This window comes from Haliotis rufescens, unplaced genomic scaffold (genome assembly GCF_023055435.1).
Source record: "Haliotis rufescens isolate VD_foot unplaced genomic scaffold, xgHalRufe1.0.p SCAF_30, whole genome shotgun sequence".
NCBI lineage: Eukaryota > Metazoa > Mollusca > Gastropoda > Lepetellida > Haliotidae > Haliotis > Haliotis rufescens.
Window position 1 is genome coordinate 507,645 of NW_025964002.1, and position 14,847 is coordinate 522,491.

Sequence of the window (14,847 nt, forward strand, 5' to 3'; positions counted from 1 at the left end):
ATGCCAGCGTGCACCACATTGATCAACTGATGCCAGCGTGCACCACACTGATCAACTGATACCAGCATGCACCACATTGATCAACCGATGCCAGCATGCACCACATTGATCAACCGATGCCAGCAAGCACCACATTGATCAACTGATGCCAGCAAGCACCACATTGATCAACTGATGCCAGCATGCACCACATTGATCAACTGATGCCAGCAAGCACCACACTGATCAACCGATGCCAGCATGCACCACATTGATCAACCGATGCCAGCATGCACCACATGGTGAAGCTACTCATTAAACTACACAGAAGCTTGACAGTTGCAAAAGGTTAAGCAGGCGAGATTAGGACAGTTTCAAGACTTTCCCAAAGGTGGTGTGTGATTTCAAATACATAACAACGTGTCGAGAATTGCATGCACAAGATGCAAGAAGTTAAGACTACAGCACTACAGCAGAATACACTAGGACAGTGAAAAGGCTCAGCCATCCGCCTGAAGGAACAAATACCACTCCACACATCTCCTGCAGCAGTTGCTTCAGGAACTCAATTCTCTTGTTTTAAACAGTAAACCAAAGAAAATTTGAAACATTTCAAATTCATTTTAGGCCAGCTGAAGTTGAACATTCCAAACAAATTAATCACAGAATTGAATCCCACATCAGGAGAAAATAAAGTTAAATATGTTTTGAATGTTTCAACCTTGGAACAATAAGGACATATATCCTTAGTCCAGCAAGAAAACAAAGAAAGCATCTTCATTTCAGGGTCTGCCAAGGGCATGTCTGGGAAGGCGCACTCAACGGAAACCACCATACCAGGGAGACATGTTCTGGGTTAGGAGACCTCTTCATATAAGAGAGACACTTTCCCTTGGTGAATATGTTTGTCAACAGCTGGCCTAACCCCATGTGTATTTGTTCCTTCAATTGGCTGCAGCCCTTGCCAAGGCACCAGGAAGAAGAGATACGTTGCATTACCTGGGTCTTTAGCTTGGTGAGCAAGTTTCCGGAGAGCTGCAGCAAAACTGGATGTTCTAGTGGCACTGAGAGCAGCATCGCCACTGACAGAGTTAAGTCCATTGCTGGGGGACACCTGGTTGAGAGGGGGGACCGTGGCAGTGTTGCGTGCTACCTTGCTCCCCGACGGACTCAGCATGTTCAGGGGAGGGGGCTTGGAGCCCTGGGGGAGGCCTGAAATGTACAACATTCAAAATGACAAATCTGAAGTAATTCCAAAATGATATTGCCATCAGAGTGATCCGCTGAAAATGAAGGTGTTTGAACTGGCCATGAAACAAAGGAACACTCTGATGTATCAACATGCGAGTGATGTCTCTATATAGCCTAGGATGTAATGGAGTGTGATTGGAAGAACAGGATCTGTGTAAAGACAAAAGACTACCTTTGTTATTGACCCAGCATGGAAGGATTGATTTTGCAAAACAAATACGGCATTGATTTAAAAACAAACCATCTGTTGAACTAACTTGAACTCAGATCTAATGAGACGTAACGAAGACTTCATAGGCAACATCCTCTTTCATAAAACAATCATGAATATATACATCACAGAGCCACATGTACAAACCCCCCCCCCCCCTCCCGGTGGAGCGTGTGGCATGATGGACCATAGGACAACTACACACCACATGATCAGTGTCAATCACCCCCTTTCAGCTTCATCCGAGCAGCGAGATGAATGACATTTCACATTGACCATGTTGACAGGAGATTGTGTACACTTCACTACTGGTGTTCTACCCGATAGGCACATGAAATATGTATGTAGTAGAGCAGATCTTAGTGGAAAATCAATAGCCAGATAACAAGGAAGTGATGACGACTCGCTTCGTAAATCCACCTTCCCCAGCCTCTAGCCAGGCTAACCCAGGCCACATGGAGTGATCTCCCCTTGCAGTGGCTCCCTGCAAGGCTGTTTTAAGTACACCTACACTTAAGCTATGTACAGGTGCTGCAAACATTCAAGAAAATGGTAAAAATTCAATGACAGTTGGTCACATCTGATAGAGTTTTATCTCAACAGCTTTTTTCTTTCTTTTCTCCTTCCAAAGATCCAAGTGAACCACAAGGAACAGATGTGAATGTTTCAATCTCCATGTCGGACATCTACAAAGCATTATGAGCATCAACAGGTGTCATGTGATTCACAGGTACACAATCTGCATCAGCAACAGAACAGCCTGGTGATGTGTGAGGGGTGTCTGACGGAATGGCCTGTTGATGTGCGTGGGGGTCTGACAGAATGGCCTGTTGATGCGTGAGGGGGGTCTGACAGAATGGCCTGGTGATGTGTGCGGGGGTTCAGACAGAACGACCTTTTGATGTGTGCGGGGGGTGACAGAATGGCCTGTTGATGTGTGTGCGGGGGCTGACAGAATGGCCTGTTGATGTGTGCAGGGGTCTGACAGAATGGCCTGTTGGATGTGTGCAGGGGTCTGACAGAATGGCCTGTTGGATGTGTGCATGGGTCTGACAGAATGGCTTGGTGATGTGTGAGGTGGGTCTGACAGAATTGCCTGTTGATGTGGTCGTCAGTTAAGTCCAGCCTGTGATGTCTCCTCCAAACAAGTCATCCTCCCTTCACGATGGGTTTGGGGAGAGTATTGAGGGTATTGTGGCACAGTACCCTGTACTTTACTCTGTACTGTTCTGCTTCCACGAACCCTTGATAAAACCACGTACACTGTTCTGCTACCACTAACCCTCGATAAAACCACTACACTGTTTTGCTACCACTAACCCTCGATAAAACCGAGTACACTGTTCTGCTACCACTAACCCTTCATAAAACCATGTACACTGTTCTGCTACCACTAACCCTTCATAAAACCATGTACACTGTTCTGCTACCACTAACCCTTCATAAAATCATGTTTACTGTTCTGCTACAACTAACCCTTCATAAAACCATGTATACTGTTCTGCTACCACTAACCCTTCATAAAACCATGTTTACTGTTCTGCTACCACTAACCCTTCATAAAACCACGTACACTGTTCTGCTACCACTAACCCTTCATAAAACCATGTTTACTGTTCTGCTACCACTTACCCTTCATAAAACCATGTACACTGTTCTGCTACCACTAACCCTTCATAAAACCATGTACACTGTTCTGCTACCACTAACCCTTCATAAAACCATGTACACTGTTCTGCTACCACTAACCCTTCATAAAATCATTACTGTTCTGCTACCACTAACCCTTCATAAAACCATGTTTACTGTTCTGCTTCCACTAACCCTTCATAAAACCATGTACACTGTTCTGCTACCACTAACCCTTCATAAAACCATGTTTACTGTTCTGCTACCACTAACCCTTGATAAAACCATGTACACTGTTCTGCTACCACTAACCCTTGATAAAACCATGTTTACTGTTCTGCTTCCACTAACCCTTGATAAAACCATGTACACTGTTCTGCTACCACTAACCCTTCATAAAACCATGTTTACTGTTCTGCTACCACTAACCCTTCATAAAACCATGTACACTGTTCTGCTTCCACTAACCCTTCATAAAACCATGTACACTGTTCTGCTACCACTAACCCTTCATAAAACCATGTTTACTGTTCTGCTTCCACTAACCCTTGATAAAACCATGTACACTGTTCTGCTACCACTAACCCTTCATAAAACCATGTTTACTGTTCTGCTACCACTAACCCTTCATAAAACCATGTACACTGTTCTGCTTCCACTAACCCTTCATAAAACCATGTACACTGTTCTGCTACCACTAACCCTTCATAAAACCATGTTTACTGTTCTGCTACCACTAACCCTTCATAAAACCATGTACACTGTTCTGCTACCACTAACCCTTCATAAAACCATGTTTACTGTTCTGCTACCACTAACCCTTCATAAAACCATGTACACTGTTCATACAGACATGGAACACTAACATTCAATGCCTTTTCAATTCAAGCCTTTACAAGGCCGCCAACTGTCATTTTGAAGGCTTTGTAAGTTGGGTTATTGGCCTTAGGTTGTCAATATATTTTTTTAATCCAGCAAACTATATATCAGTCGAAAGACCTAAAAAGCAATTTGACCATCACACATTTTCCAACAAGATTTATTTTTGACACCCCCAAAACATAAATTAAGTCTGTCATGAAATCTTCAGGGTCTTTGGCACAGAAATCTATCACTGATAAACTTCTTTGTGTGCTGTAATACTTTGATTAACAAGTATATGTCAATTTCTACAAATTCAAGGCTTTTGAAGCTAAATGGTGATTTTCAAGGCTTTTCAAAGTTGACACTAAAAATCAAAGCTTTTCAAGGTTGACACTAAAATTCAAGGCTTTTCAAGAGGGACCTGAAAATTCAAGGCTTTTGCAATGGTATATGGGCCCTGATGTACACTGTTCTGCTTCCACTGACACAATGTTGCCAACGCCATGCACTCGGCACTCACAGGTCATATGCTAGAAGATGCAACACTCACAAAGACATCTTGAAAACAAACTTTTCATCACAACATTTTGACACAAACCCTCTTATCAAAGAAAGATTTCAACATGAAATTTCAATTTTTGCCCAAAGCAGCATGCATCCATTGAAGAAAACAATCTTGTGCCATGCTTTGAAAAGAAACATCTCAAACTTCACGGTTTGAACTTCTCCTCATTTTGTAAAGTGGGTGAGCTTATTACGTTATAGAGGGGTGTGGAATAACAGCAGTGCGAAAGTGAGAAGTGGAAGAATCCATCTGCTGGGATCAAAAGGGCTTCCGATTCTAAACATCCCTCAGGATGGCATAATTCTGCAGCTCTTCAAAAATGTTGATTAGAAAAGCAAATGTTAAATACCGTTCTCTGTTGGGCACTACACAGGCTGAAGACATATTGACAGCATCTCGAACCTCGGGAGAAGTGTTTTCTCCCAATCTGTAGAGGTTGCAAAGTAACTATTTCATAACAGATTCAAGGATTTGAGAGTAATCTTCAATGTCTGACATGGAGGTCTAGATTTCAATTGGGGAAAGTACCCTTCCTGGAAATTACTTCCAATAAAAAAAATTAAATTCTCAAATTGAGAATACCCCAAGGAGACTTAAGTTAATTCATTCCCAAAAGAGTAATAACACCATAGGAATATACAGCAATTCAATATAATATCTATAAAGTCTGCACTGAAATCAATATGAAATAGATTACAGAAACACATGCACATGGTGTGATACAGTTGAGGAAACTGACAACCAGTGATGGTAACAGCACAAGAGACAACTTCTAGCCCCAGTAATACCTCCACTCAACAACATCACCAACCCTAACATGCTTTATCTGTCAATGAAGCTAATCCTAATCCTAATCCTAGATGGGGACGGCATGGATATAACATCGAGGTGGGACAGCATGGATATAACATGGAGATGGGAACATGGATATAACATAGAGATGGGACAGCATGGATATAACATGGAGATAGGACAGCATGGATATAACATGGAGATGGGACAGCATGGATATAACATGGAGATGGGAACATGGTTATAACATGGAGATAGGACATGGATATAACATGGAGATAGGACATGGATATAACATGGAGTGGGACAGCATGGATATAACATGGAGATGGGACAGCATGGATATAACATGGAGATTGGACAGCATGGATATATCATGGAGATGGGGACGGCTTGGATATAACATGGAGATGGGGACGGCTTGGATATAACATGGAAATGGGGACGGCATGGATATAACATGGAGATGGGACAGCATGGATATAGCATGGAGATAGGTCATGGATATAACATGGAGTGGGACAGCATGGATATAACATGGAGATGGGACAGCATGGATATAACATGGAGATGGGACAGCATGGATATAGCATGGAGATAGGTCATGGATATTACATGGAGTGGGACAGCATGGATATAACATGGAGATAGGTCATGGATATAACATGGAGATGGGACAGCATGGATATAACATGGAGATGGGACAGCATGGATATAACATGGAGATGGGACAGCATGGATATAACATGGAGATGGGACAGCATGGATATAACATGGAGATGGGACATGGATATTACATGGAGATGGGGATGGCATGAATATAACATGGAGATGGGACATGGATATAACATGGAGACGGGACAGCATGGATATAACATGGAGATGGGACATGGATATAACATGGAGACAGGACAGCATGGATATAACATGGATATGGGACATGGATATAACATGGAGATGGGGACGGCATGGATATGACATGGAGATGGGACAGCATGGATATAACATGGTGATGGTACAGCATGGATATAACATGGAGATAGGTCATGGAGATAACATGGAGATAGGACATGGATATAACATGGAGATGGGGACAGCATGGATATTACATTGAGATGGGACAGTATGGATATAACATGGAGATGGGACAGCATGGATATAACATGGAGATGGGACAGCATGGATATAACATGGAGATAGGACATGGATAGGACATGGATATAACATGGAGATGGGGACAGCATGGATATAACATTGAGATGGGACAGTATGGATATAACATGGATATGGGGACAGCATGGATATAACATGGATATGGGGACAGCATGGATATAACATGGAGATGGGACAGCATGGATATAACATGGAGATAGGACATGGATGTAACATGGATAGGACATGGATATAACATGGAGATGGGGACAGCATGGATATAACATTGAGATGGGACAGTATGGATATAGCATGGAGATGGGACATGGATATAAAGTGGAGGTGGGGATGGCATGGAAAAAACGTAGAGATGGAACAGCATGGATATAACATGGAGGTGATGACGGCATGGATATAACATGGAGATGGGATCATGGATATAAAGTGGAGGTGGGGGCGGCATGGATAAAACATGGAGATGGGGACATGGATATAACACGGAGATAGTACATGGATATAACATGGAGATGGGGACAGCATGGATATAACATTGAGATGGTACAGTATGGATATAGCATGGAGATGGGACATGGATATAAAGTGGAGGTGGGGATGGCATGGAAAAAACGTAGAGATGGAACAGCATGGATATAACATGGAGGTGAGGACGGCATGGATATAACATGGAGATGGGATCATGGATATAAAGTGGAGGTGGGGGCGGCATGGATAAAACGTGGAGATGGGGACATGGATATAACACGGAGATAGTACATGGATGTAACATGGAGATGGGGACGGCATGATATAACGTGGAGATGGGGACATGGATATAACACGGAGATAGTACATGGATATAACATGGAGATGGGGACGGCATGGATATATTTCCGTGAAGTATGGAATAATGTCTTGATTCATATATCCATTCAGTTTGTTCTAAGTGTGAATCCTTCTTCCCACACTGTTCCAGCTTCCCTTCAGTCTTCACAATACAGAAGAGTGTCTAAAACTCAAGTCGGTTAATCCTACACGTCTGTGAATTATTATAAAACAGATCTTTCCTTGAAAAGTTGCAATCTATTTTGGCAACATGCAGACATCAAATTGACAAAGTGATATTTAACGAAGACATTAAACCTAGCAGCCTCCAACCCCACCTGCTTCCAATTGACATCCACTAATTCCCCCTGCACCGAAATTAACCACATTACCAATCTCGGAACGGAGAGATTCAAGCTTTATCTTTAAAGTGTACTTCCATTACATACAGAACTACTAGTGGCCTCTATCAAATGTCAAAATTAGCAACATTAGCACATACCAACTGTGTGTAAATATTTGCTGTGTACCCCTGCAATAGGTTAAGCTCTGCTACACTTGTTGAGGGTTTTTTGCAATGTACACATGTCAATCAAACAAGAAAATCAGCTTCAAGTTCTCACCCTACCTTGAACAGCTGACTACAGTTGTTGTTCAGTGTGGTCAACATGGGACACACAGACTCAGATACGCTACTTGAACATGTTTACCATGCGTGCTGTGTGGAATGTCCTATTAAAAAAAACCAATACAATAACTCCAAAATACAGTCTGATTGACCTGCTGGCTACTTCCATAGACAATTTCACCGAAAATAATGTAATTAACATTGAATTTTTTTTTGAATAAATGACTGAGACACCAAGCCAAATAGATACACTGTCCATTCTTCCTAACAGAATGAACTTGTACAGCAGGTACTTGTTGACCTCCAATTCATCCACTTACCTACGAACAAGTAGTGACAGCAAATGTTGCTTGCCCAAATTGAAAATTTATGTTCCCTTTAAAATTTTGCACCTCTGTACATACAAGCACTCTCGAGCTTGACAACAGTGACCTTGTGACACATGCACAATACAGTAAACTACGGTTAGAACGAACTCAAATGGACCACTAATTTTAGTTCGTTACAACCGTAGTTCGTTATAAGCATATATACAGCAAATGGCAGGGACCAACAATTAAGTTTGTAATATCCATCAGTTCGTTATAAGTGTGTTCGTTATAAACACATTTTACTGCATCTACAAATGTAATGCTCCTAATCCCATACCACTAAGTGCACCTGATGGCACTGGGTAGAACTCCCCGCCTGCCTGAATGGCTGATCGTTGTGACGTGTGTGTCAGGGTGTTTGACAGACTGCATATATACACTGTGCGCGCACAAAACCTCAATCAATGTCTTTGGATCAGATTGACTAAATCTGACTGTAATGGATTCATTATCAGCTGTAACTAATAATTCTACAGTTTTACTAAAATGTGCCCTCATACTCAGCTTAGTCATATCCAAGAGACGTGACAATACACAACTGACTGTTGACAGCAGGAGGTTCTGATCACGTAGAGAACCTGGATGTGACCATCGACTGTTGACAGCAGGAAGGTCTGATCACGTAGAGAACCTGGATGTGACTATCAACTGTTGACAGCAGGAAGGTCTGATCACGTAGAGAACCTGGATGTGACCATCAACTGTTGACTGCACGAGGTTCTGATCACGTAGAGAACCTGGATGTGACCATCGACTGTTGACAGGAGGTGGTTCTGATCACGTAGAGAACCTGGATGTGACCATCAACTGTTGACAGCGGAAGATTCTGATAATGTAGAGAACCTGGATGTGACCATCAACTGTTGACTGCACGAGGTTCTGATCATGTAGTGAACCTGGATGTGACCATCGACTGTTGACAGCAGGAGGTTCTGATCACGTAGAGAACCTGGATGTGACCATCGACTGTTGACTGCACGAGGTTCTGATCACGTAGAGAACCTGGATGTGACCATCGACTGTTGACAGGAGGTGGTTCTGATCACGTAGAGAACCTGGATGTGACCATCAACTGTTGACAGCAGGAGGTCTGATCATGTAGAGAACCTGGATGTGACCATCGACTGTTGACTGCAGGAGGTTCTGATCATGTAGTGAACCTGGATGTGACCATCGACTGTTGACTGCAGGAGGTTCTGATCACGTAGAGAACCTGGATGTGACCATCGACTGTTGACTGCAGGAGGTTCTGATCGGGAGGAGAAAATGGATGTGTGAACCTGAGATGTAGGCAGAGCTGATTCTTCCTTGTGTTTGAAGGACTTATGTGGCCTGGTACTACCATAGCATGATCTGCCATGTCATCACCTCGATGTGGAACAACATTCCCCATGCACTCAGTAAATTGGAGGGAAAACACATGCAAACGATATATCAGAACTTCCGCTGATATTGGAATGTAATTTGACAGGGAGGAATTGCTGAGCAGGGCTTTGGAGGACGGTTGTGACTAAACTCAAAACACCTCAAGACAATGAGTCTGTGTTGTGTGCTGGTGGAGCGCCTAATGTTAGTTGCATCCTGAACTCAACTGCCAAGATTGGGTGAGATCTCGTAGAGCTCTCATGGGGTCACGGAGATCCAGCAGAGCTCTCATGGGGTCACGGAGATCCAGTAGAGCTTTCATGGAGTCACAGAGATCCAGTAGAGCTCTCATGGGGTTCACGGAGATCCAGTAGAGCTCTAATGGGGTCATGGAGATCCAGTAGAGCTCTCATGTGGTCACGGAGATCCAGTAGAGCTCTCATGGGTTCACGGAGATCCAGCAGAGTTCTCATGGGGTCATGGAGATCCAGTAGAGCTCTCATGTGGTCACGGAGATCCAGTAGAGCTCTCATGGGGTCACGGAGATCCAGTAGAGTTCTCATGGGGTCACGGAGATCCAGTAGAGCTCTCATAGGGTCACAGAGATCCAGTAGAGCTCTCATGGGGTCATGGAGATCCAATAGAGCTCTAATGGGGTCACTGAGATCCAGTAGAGCTCTCATGTGGTCACGGAGATCCAGTAGAGCTCTCATGGGGTCACGGAGATCCAGCAGAGTTCTCATGGGGTCATGGAGATCCAGTAGAGCTCTCATGTGGTCACGGAGATCCAGTAGAGCTCTCATAGGGTCACGGAGATCCAGTAGAGCTGTCATGGGGTCACGGAGATCCAGTAGAGCTCTCATGGGGTCACAAAGTTCCAGTGGTGCAATAACTGAGAGCTTGTGACTGCAGTATGCTTGCGGAGAACCTCTCGCTTTCCACCGATACTACCAACTCAACACTTTCCTGGATAGGTAAAACATTAGCCAATTCTCATTGAATTCAGTCTATATTCAATACCCTATTCCTTAACTCACTTCAGGATACATCAACTTTAGGCAAATTGATGAAAATGATTTTATTCTAAGTAAACAATGACCTCAACACCATAAATAATGTCACCATGTTTACAACTTCAGACAATAATGTGCCAAATTACACATCTAAAAAGAGACATATAATATGTATCTATGTGTATGTATGTACACATCTTATATTTTGTTTTTAACTTACATATTCTCTAAATGTTACATGCATGTTTATATCAACTGATAGTGTGTATGTCTACAACAATGCCCCGGTTCTGTAATGGAATGGTCCTTGCAATAAATATATCTCAACTATCTATTATATCTTAATGTGCTAAGTATGTGTAAAAAGCTACCTTGGAGGTGGTGTACAAAGCATAAATTCCACCGTGTGTGTGTACACCCTGCTGTGCAAGGTGACACTGTCCGGGTCAGTGGTTATCAACTTCCTAAGGAGTATTGTCTGCCAATCATAATGAAGTGTTATCACATATGTCAACATGACCTGCAGCGATAAAGACACAAATCTTACTATCCAGTCCAGCATATACTGCTAACACACTGGCCCAACAGTACCAGAACACACTATCATCAATCATCACCCACCAAGTCCAACACTTGAACTCATGCCATTCTGAAAGAGATAAGCCTCCCTCTGATCCGTAGATAGACTTGCACAAGTCTCTAAGGCAATAATTATTAGTTTAAATCATAATTTCTAGATTATGTAAATAATAAGAGAAGTTGTCCCTATGAAAGTCTGAAGTCATATATCTAGACTTGCCTATTAGGAGGATAGAATTACCACACTTCCATGGACTTTTCTTTCAGTACAGCCTTGGAGCAAGGCTAATCCTAAGACAGCTAACACTTCCACAAGTACTGCGTGTATTGACACACACATACTGCTGAAATAAACACAGAATGGTAGAGCTGATACAGCTCTGTTGATACTGACCTGCTGCAGATCAAACGCTGCTCTCAGAGGATGCCCGCCCAGGCAGACATTGCAGTCAGTGAGGCTAGGTCCTCACCTACTTGTATTTACAGGCAGCTAAAGAGCTTCCAATCCATTGATTCCACCAGCAGTGCTTACAAATGACCCACAGTCTCTTTCTCTCCCCTGGACATCCCGACCACTCACTCAGACTTTATTGGCCAGTCAATTGCATGGACGGGTCAATATCATGGAGTTGTGGCCGCTAACTACACCCCTGTGTTTTCACACACCTCATTTCACTAATTTGCTTTACAGAGCAGCACACAGTTTGTCGATTCATGTGCTGTATTGTGGGTCAGGACATTTGAGTGATTAGGCAGAGTGGGCCAGCTCTCCCCATGTGACTGACCCTCGTTAAGTATCTGGCGTGTGCCTCCATTCCTGAATGTCTGGTGCTGTACAGATGGGGACAATTACATACAGCCACAGGTCCACCACTTACACATGTGTTTCCATCCATTCTCCTTGTGAAAACCTCACTTACAAAAGCCGCACTGGATACAAGCTCCTCATTGATCCAAAGCCAACCCTTCATCATTGCTGAGGAGGACAGCTAATCAGATCAAAGGCATTCACAAAACTGGCTGTTGTTTTCAGCACTGATGTATTTCATATCACCTTTAAATCCATAAAAATCTTCTGTTATTTGGGATGCTAAATTATCGCCAAAATAAATTACATGAAAGAAGCTATTCAAGAACATGTCTCAGATTACTCCTGGGATCTTCCTAATGACCTTTGACTGAAATCCTGCATTGATGGGCTCATGACATGTGAATAATCCCATCACATCCTACATTATTGGGCTCATGACATGTGAATCATCCCATCACATCCTACATTATTGGGCTCATGACATGTGAATCATCCCATCACGTACTACATTAATGGGTTTGTGACATGTGAATAATCCCATCACATCCTACATTTTTTGGGCTCATGACATGTGAATCATCCCATCACGTCCTACATTATTGGGCTTGTGACATGTGAATCATCCAATCACATCCTACATTATTGGGCTCATGAATGTGAATCATCCACACCCCATCACATCCTACATTATTGGGCTTGTGACATGAGAAACATCCCATCACATCCTACATTATTGGGCTCATGACATGTGAATCATCCCATCACGTACTACATTAATGGGTTTGTGACATGTGAATAATCCCATCACATCCTACATTTTTTGGGCTCATGACATGTGAATCATCCCATCACATCCTACATTACTGGGTTTGTGACATGTGAAACATCCCATCACATCCTACATTTTTTGGGCTCATGACATGTGAATCATCCCATCACGTCCTACATTACTGGGTTTGTGACATGTGAAACATCCCATCACATCCTACATTTTTTTGGCTCATGACATGTGAATCATCCCATCACGTACTACATTATTATGCTTGTGACATGTGAATAATCTACGCTCCATCATGTCCTACATTATTGGGCTCATGACATGTGAATCATCCCATCACGTCCTACATTATTGGGCTTGTGACATGTGAATCATCCAATCACATCCTACATTATTGGGCTCATGAATGTGAATCATCCACACCCCATCACGTCCTACATTATTGGGCTCATGAAAAGTGAATCATCCCATCACGTCCTACATTATTGGGCTTGTGACATGTGAATCATCCAATCACATCCTACATTATTGGGCTCATGAATGTGAATCATCCACACCCCATCACGTCCTACATTATTGGGCTCATGAAAAGTGAATCATCCTAGCCCTATCACATCCTGCATTTTCCAAGATGACAACACTATCCCAAGATGACAACACTATCCCAATATGACAACACTGTCCCAAGATGACAACAGTGTCCCAAGATGACAACTGTATCCTAGGACGACAACAGTGTTCCAAGATGACAACACTATCCCAAGATGACAACACTATCTCAAGATGACAACACTATCTCAAGATGACAACACTATCCCAAGATGACAACACTATCCCAAGATGACAACACTATACCAAGATGACAACAGTGTCCCAAGATGACAACACTATCCCAAGATGACAACACTATCCCAAGATGACAACAGTGTCCCAAGATGACAACTGTATCCCCAAGATAAATGCTTCCAAACTGACAAGTGTTCCAAGGTGACAATGCTATTCCAAGATGACAGCAGGGTTCCCCAAAAGACAACAGTATTTCCAAAAAGATAAGGTATTCTCAAGAGAACAGTATTTCATAAAAGATAAGGTATTCTCAAGAGAACAGTGTCTCCAAGATGACAACGGTTTTCTAAAACTGACAACACGAACACCAATTTACAAAGTGAAACTGTGACAACAATGATGCTGTTATGAGCAGCGTGACCTGTACATGTGACCTACAAGCGGTTAACAGCCTCACAAAGATATCTAACCCCTGACCCAACATACAGTGTCAAACTATCTAATTCCTTCCCCAACACTGACACCCTCCTGGCTGCTCACACTCCACTCCACCCCACCCCCTGCACTTGGGGAGGCCTCCCCTCACCCCTGCCCTGTGGTGATGTTTCCCCTTCCCCCCTGCTCTGTGGGAATGTTCTCTGCCACCCTGACTTACCCTGTGGGGTCCTGCCTTGTAAACACAGGTTTTTTGGCTCCTCTACAAACTGACATCAAATTGCTGTAGTAGTCCTGACAACTATCCCTGCTAGCTGTCAATGATGCAGTTTCAAACCTCCAAGTGAGGTGTAAAGGAATTGTTATGTAGGCGTCCCCACAAAGACCGCAGCACACAAAGAGTGAATGGAAAAGCAGATGGCTGCAACCCTAAAGGGTAATCACTACTGGGGCGTTCCATTCCCCAGTCCCGAGGGGGGGAGGGTAGCAGAAGGGTGACCTCAAGCAAGGGCTTGACAGCAATAAGAGGGGCTATTGACCCATGACAGATCAAGTAGCGAAGTTTCCTCATTGAGAGCTTGGCTCATCATTCAGACCAACTCCAGTGTAAACAACACCCGTTTTGATGTGGAAATAATCATTACCAACACTGCTCAACTTGCCATTATTTCAACTTGGAGTATATATTGCTTTCTGCAAAAGCAGAAGGGGTGAAAGGTCGGATAGAAGCCTGAAAACATATCTGTACAAAGAGAGCCTGTGTGTAGCCTTCAAGTGATAAGCAGCATCCCTGCCTACACCCGCAGTGGTGGAGCG

General features: G+C 43.2%; 1 protein-coding gene across 5 annotated transcripts in view; it reads right to left on the reverse strand.

Moving 5' to 3' along the window:
- Positions 1-14,847, reverse strand: part of LOC124119256 (genetic suppressor element 1-like) — a 113,410-nt gene that overhangs the window by 20,314 nt on the left and 78,249 nt on the right. For all 5 annotated transcript variants that reach the window (XM_046481713.2, XM_046481715.2, XM_046481714.2 and 2 more), the window contains one exon: positions 979-1,191. In XM_046481713.2, coding sequence (XP_046337669.1) covers positions 979-1,191 — 213 coding nt within the window. The remainder of the gene's footprint in view (positions 1-978; positions 1,192-14,847) is intronic.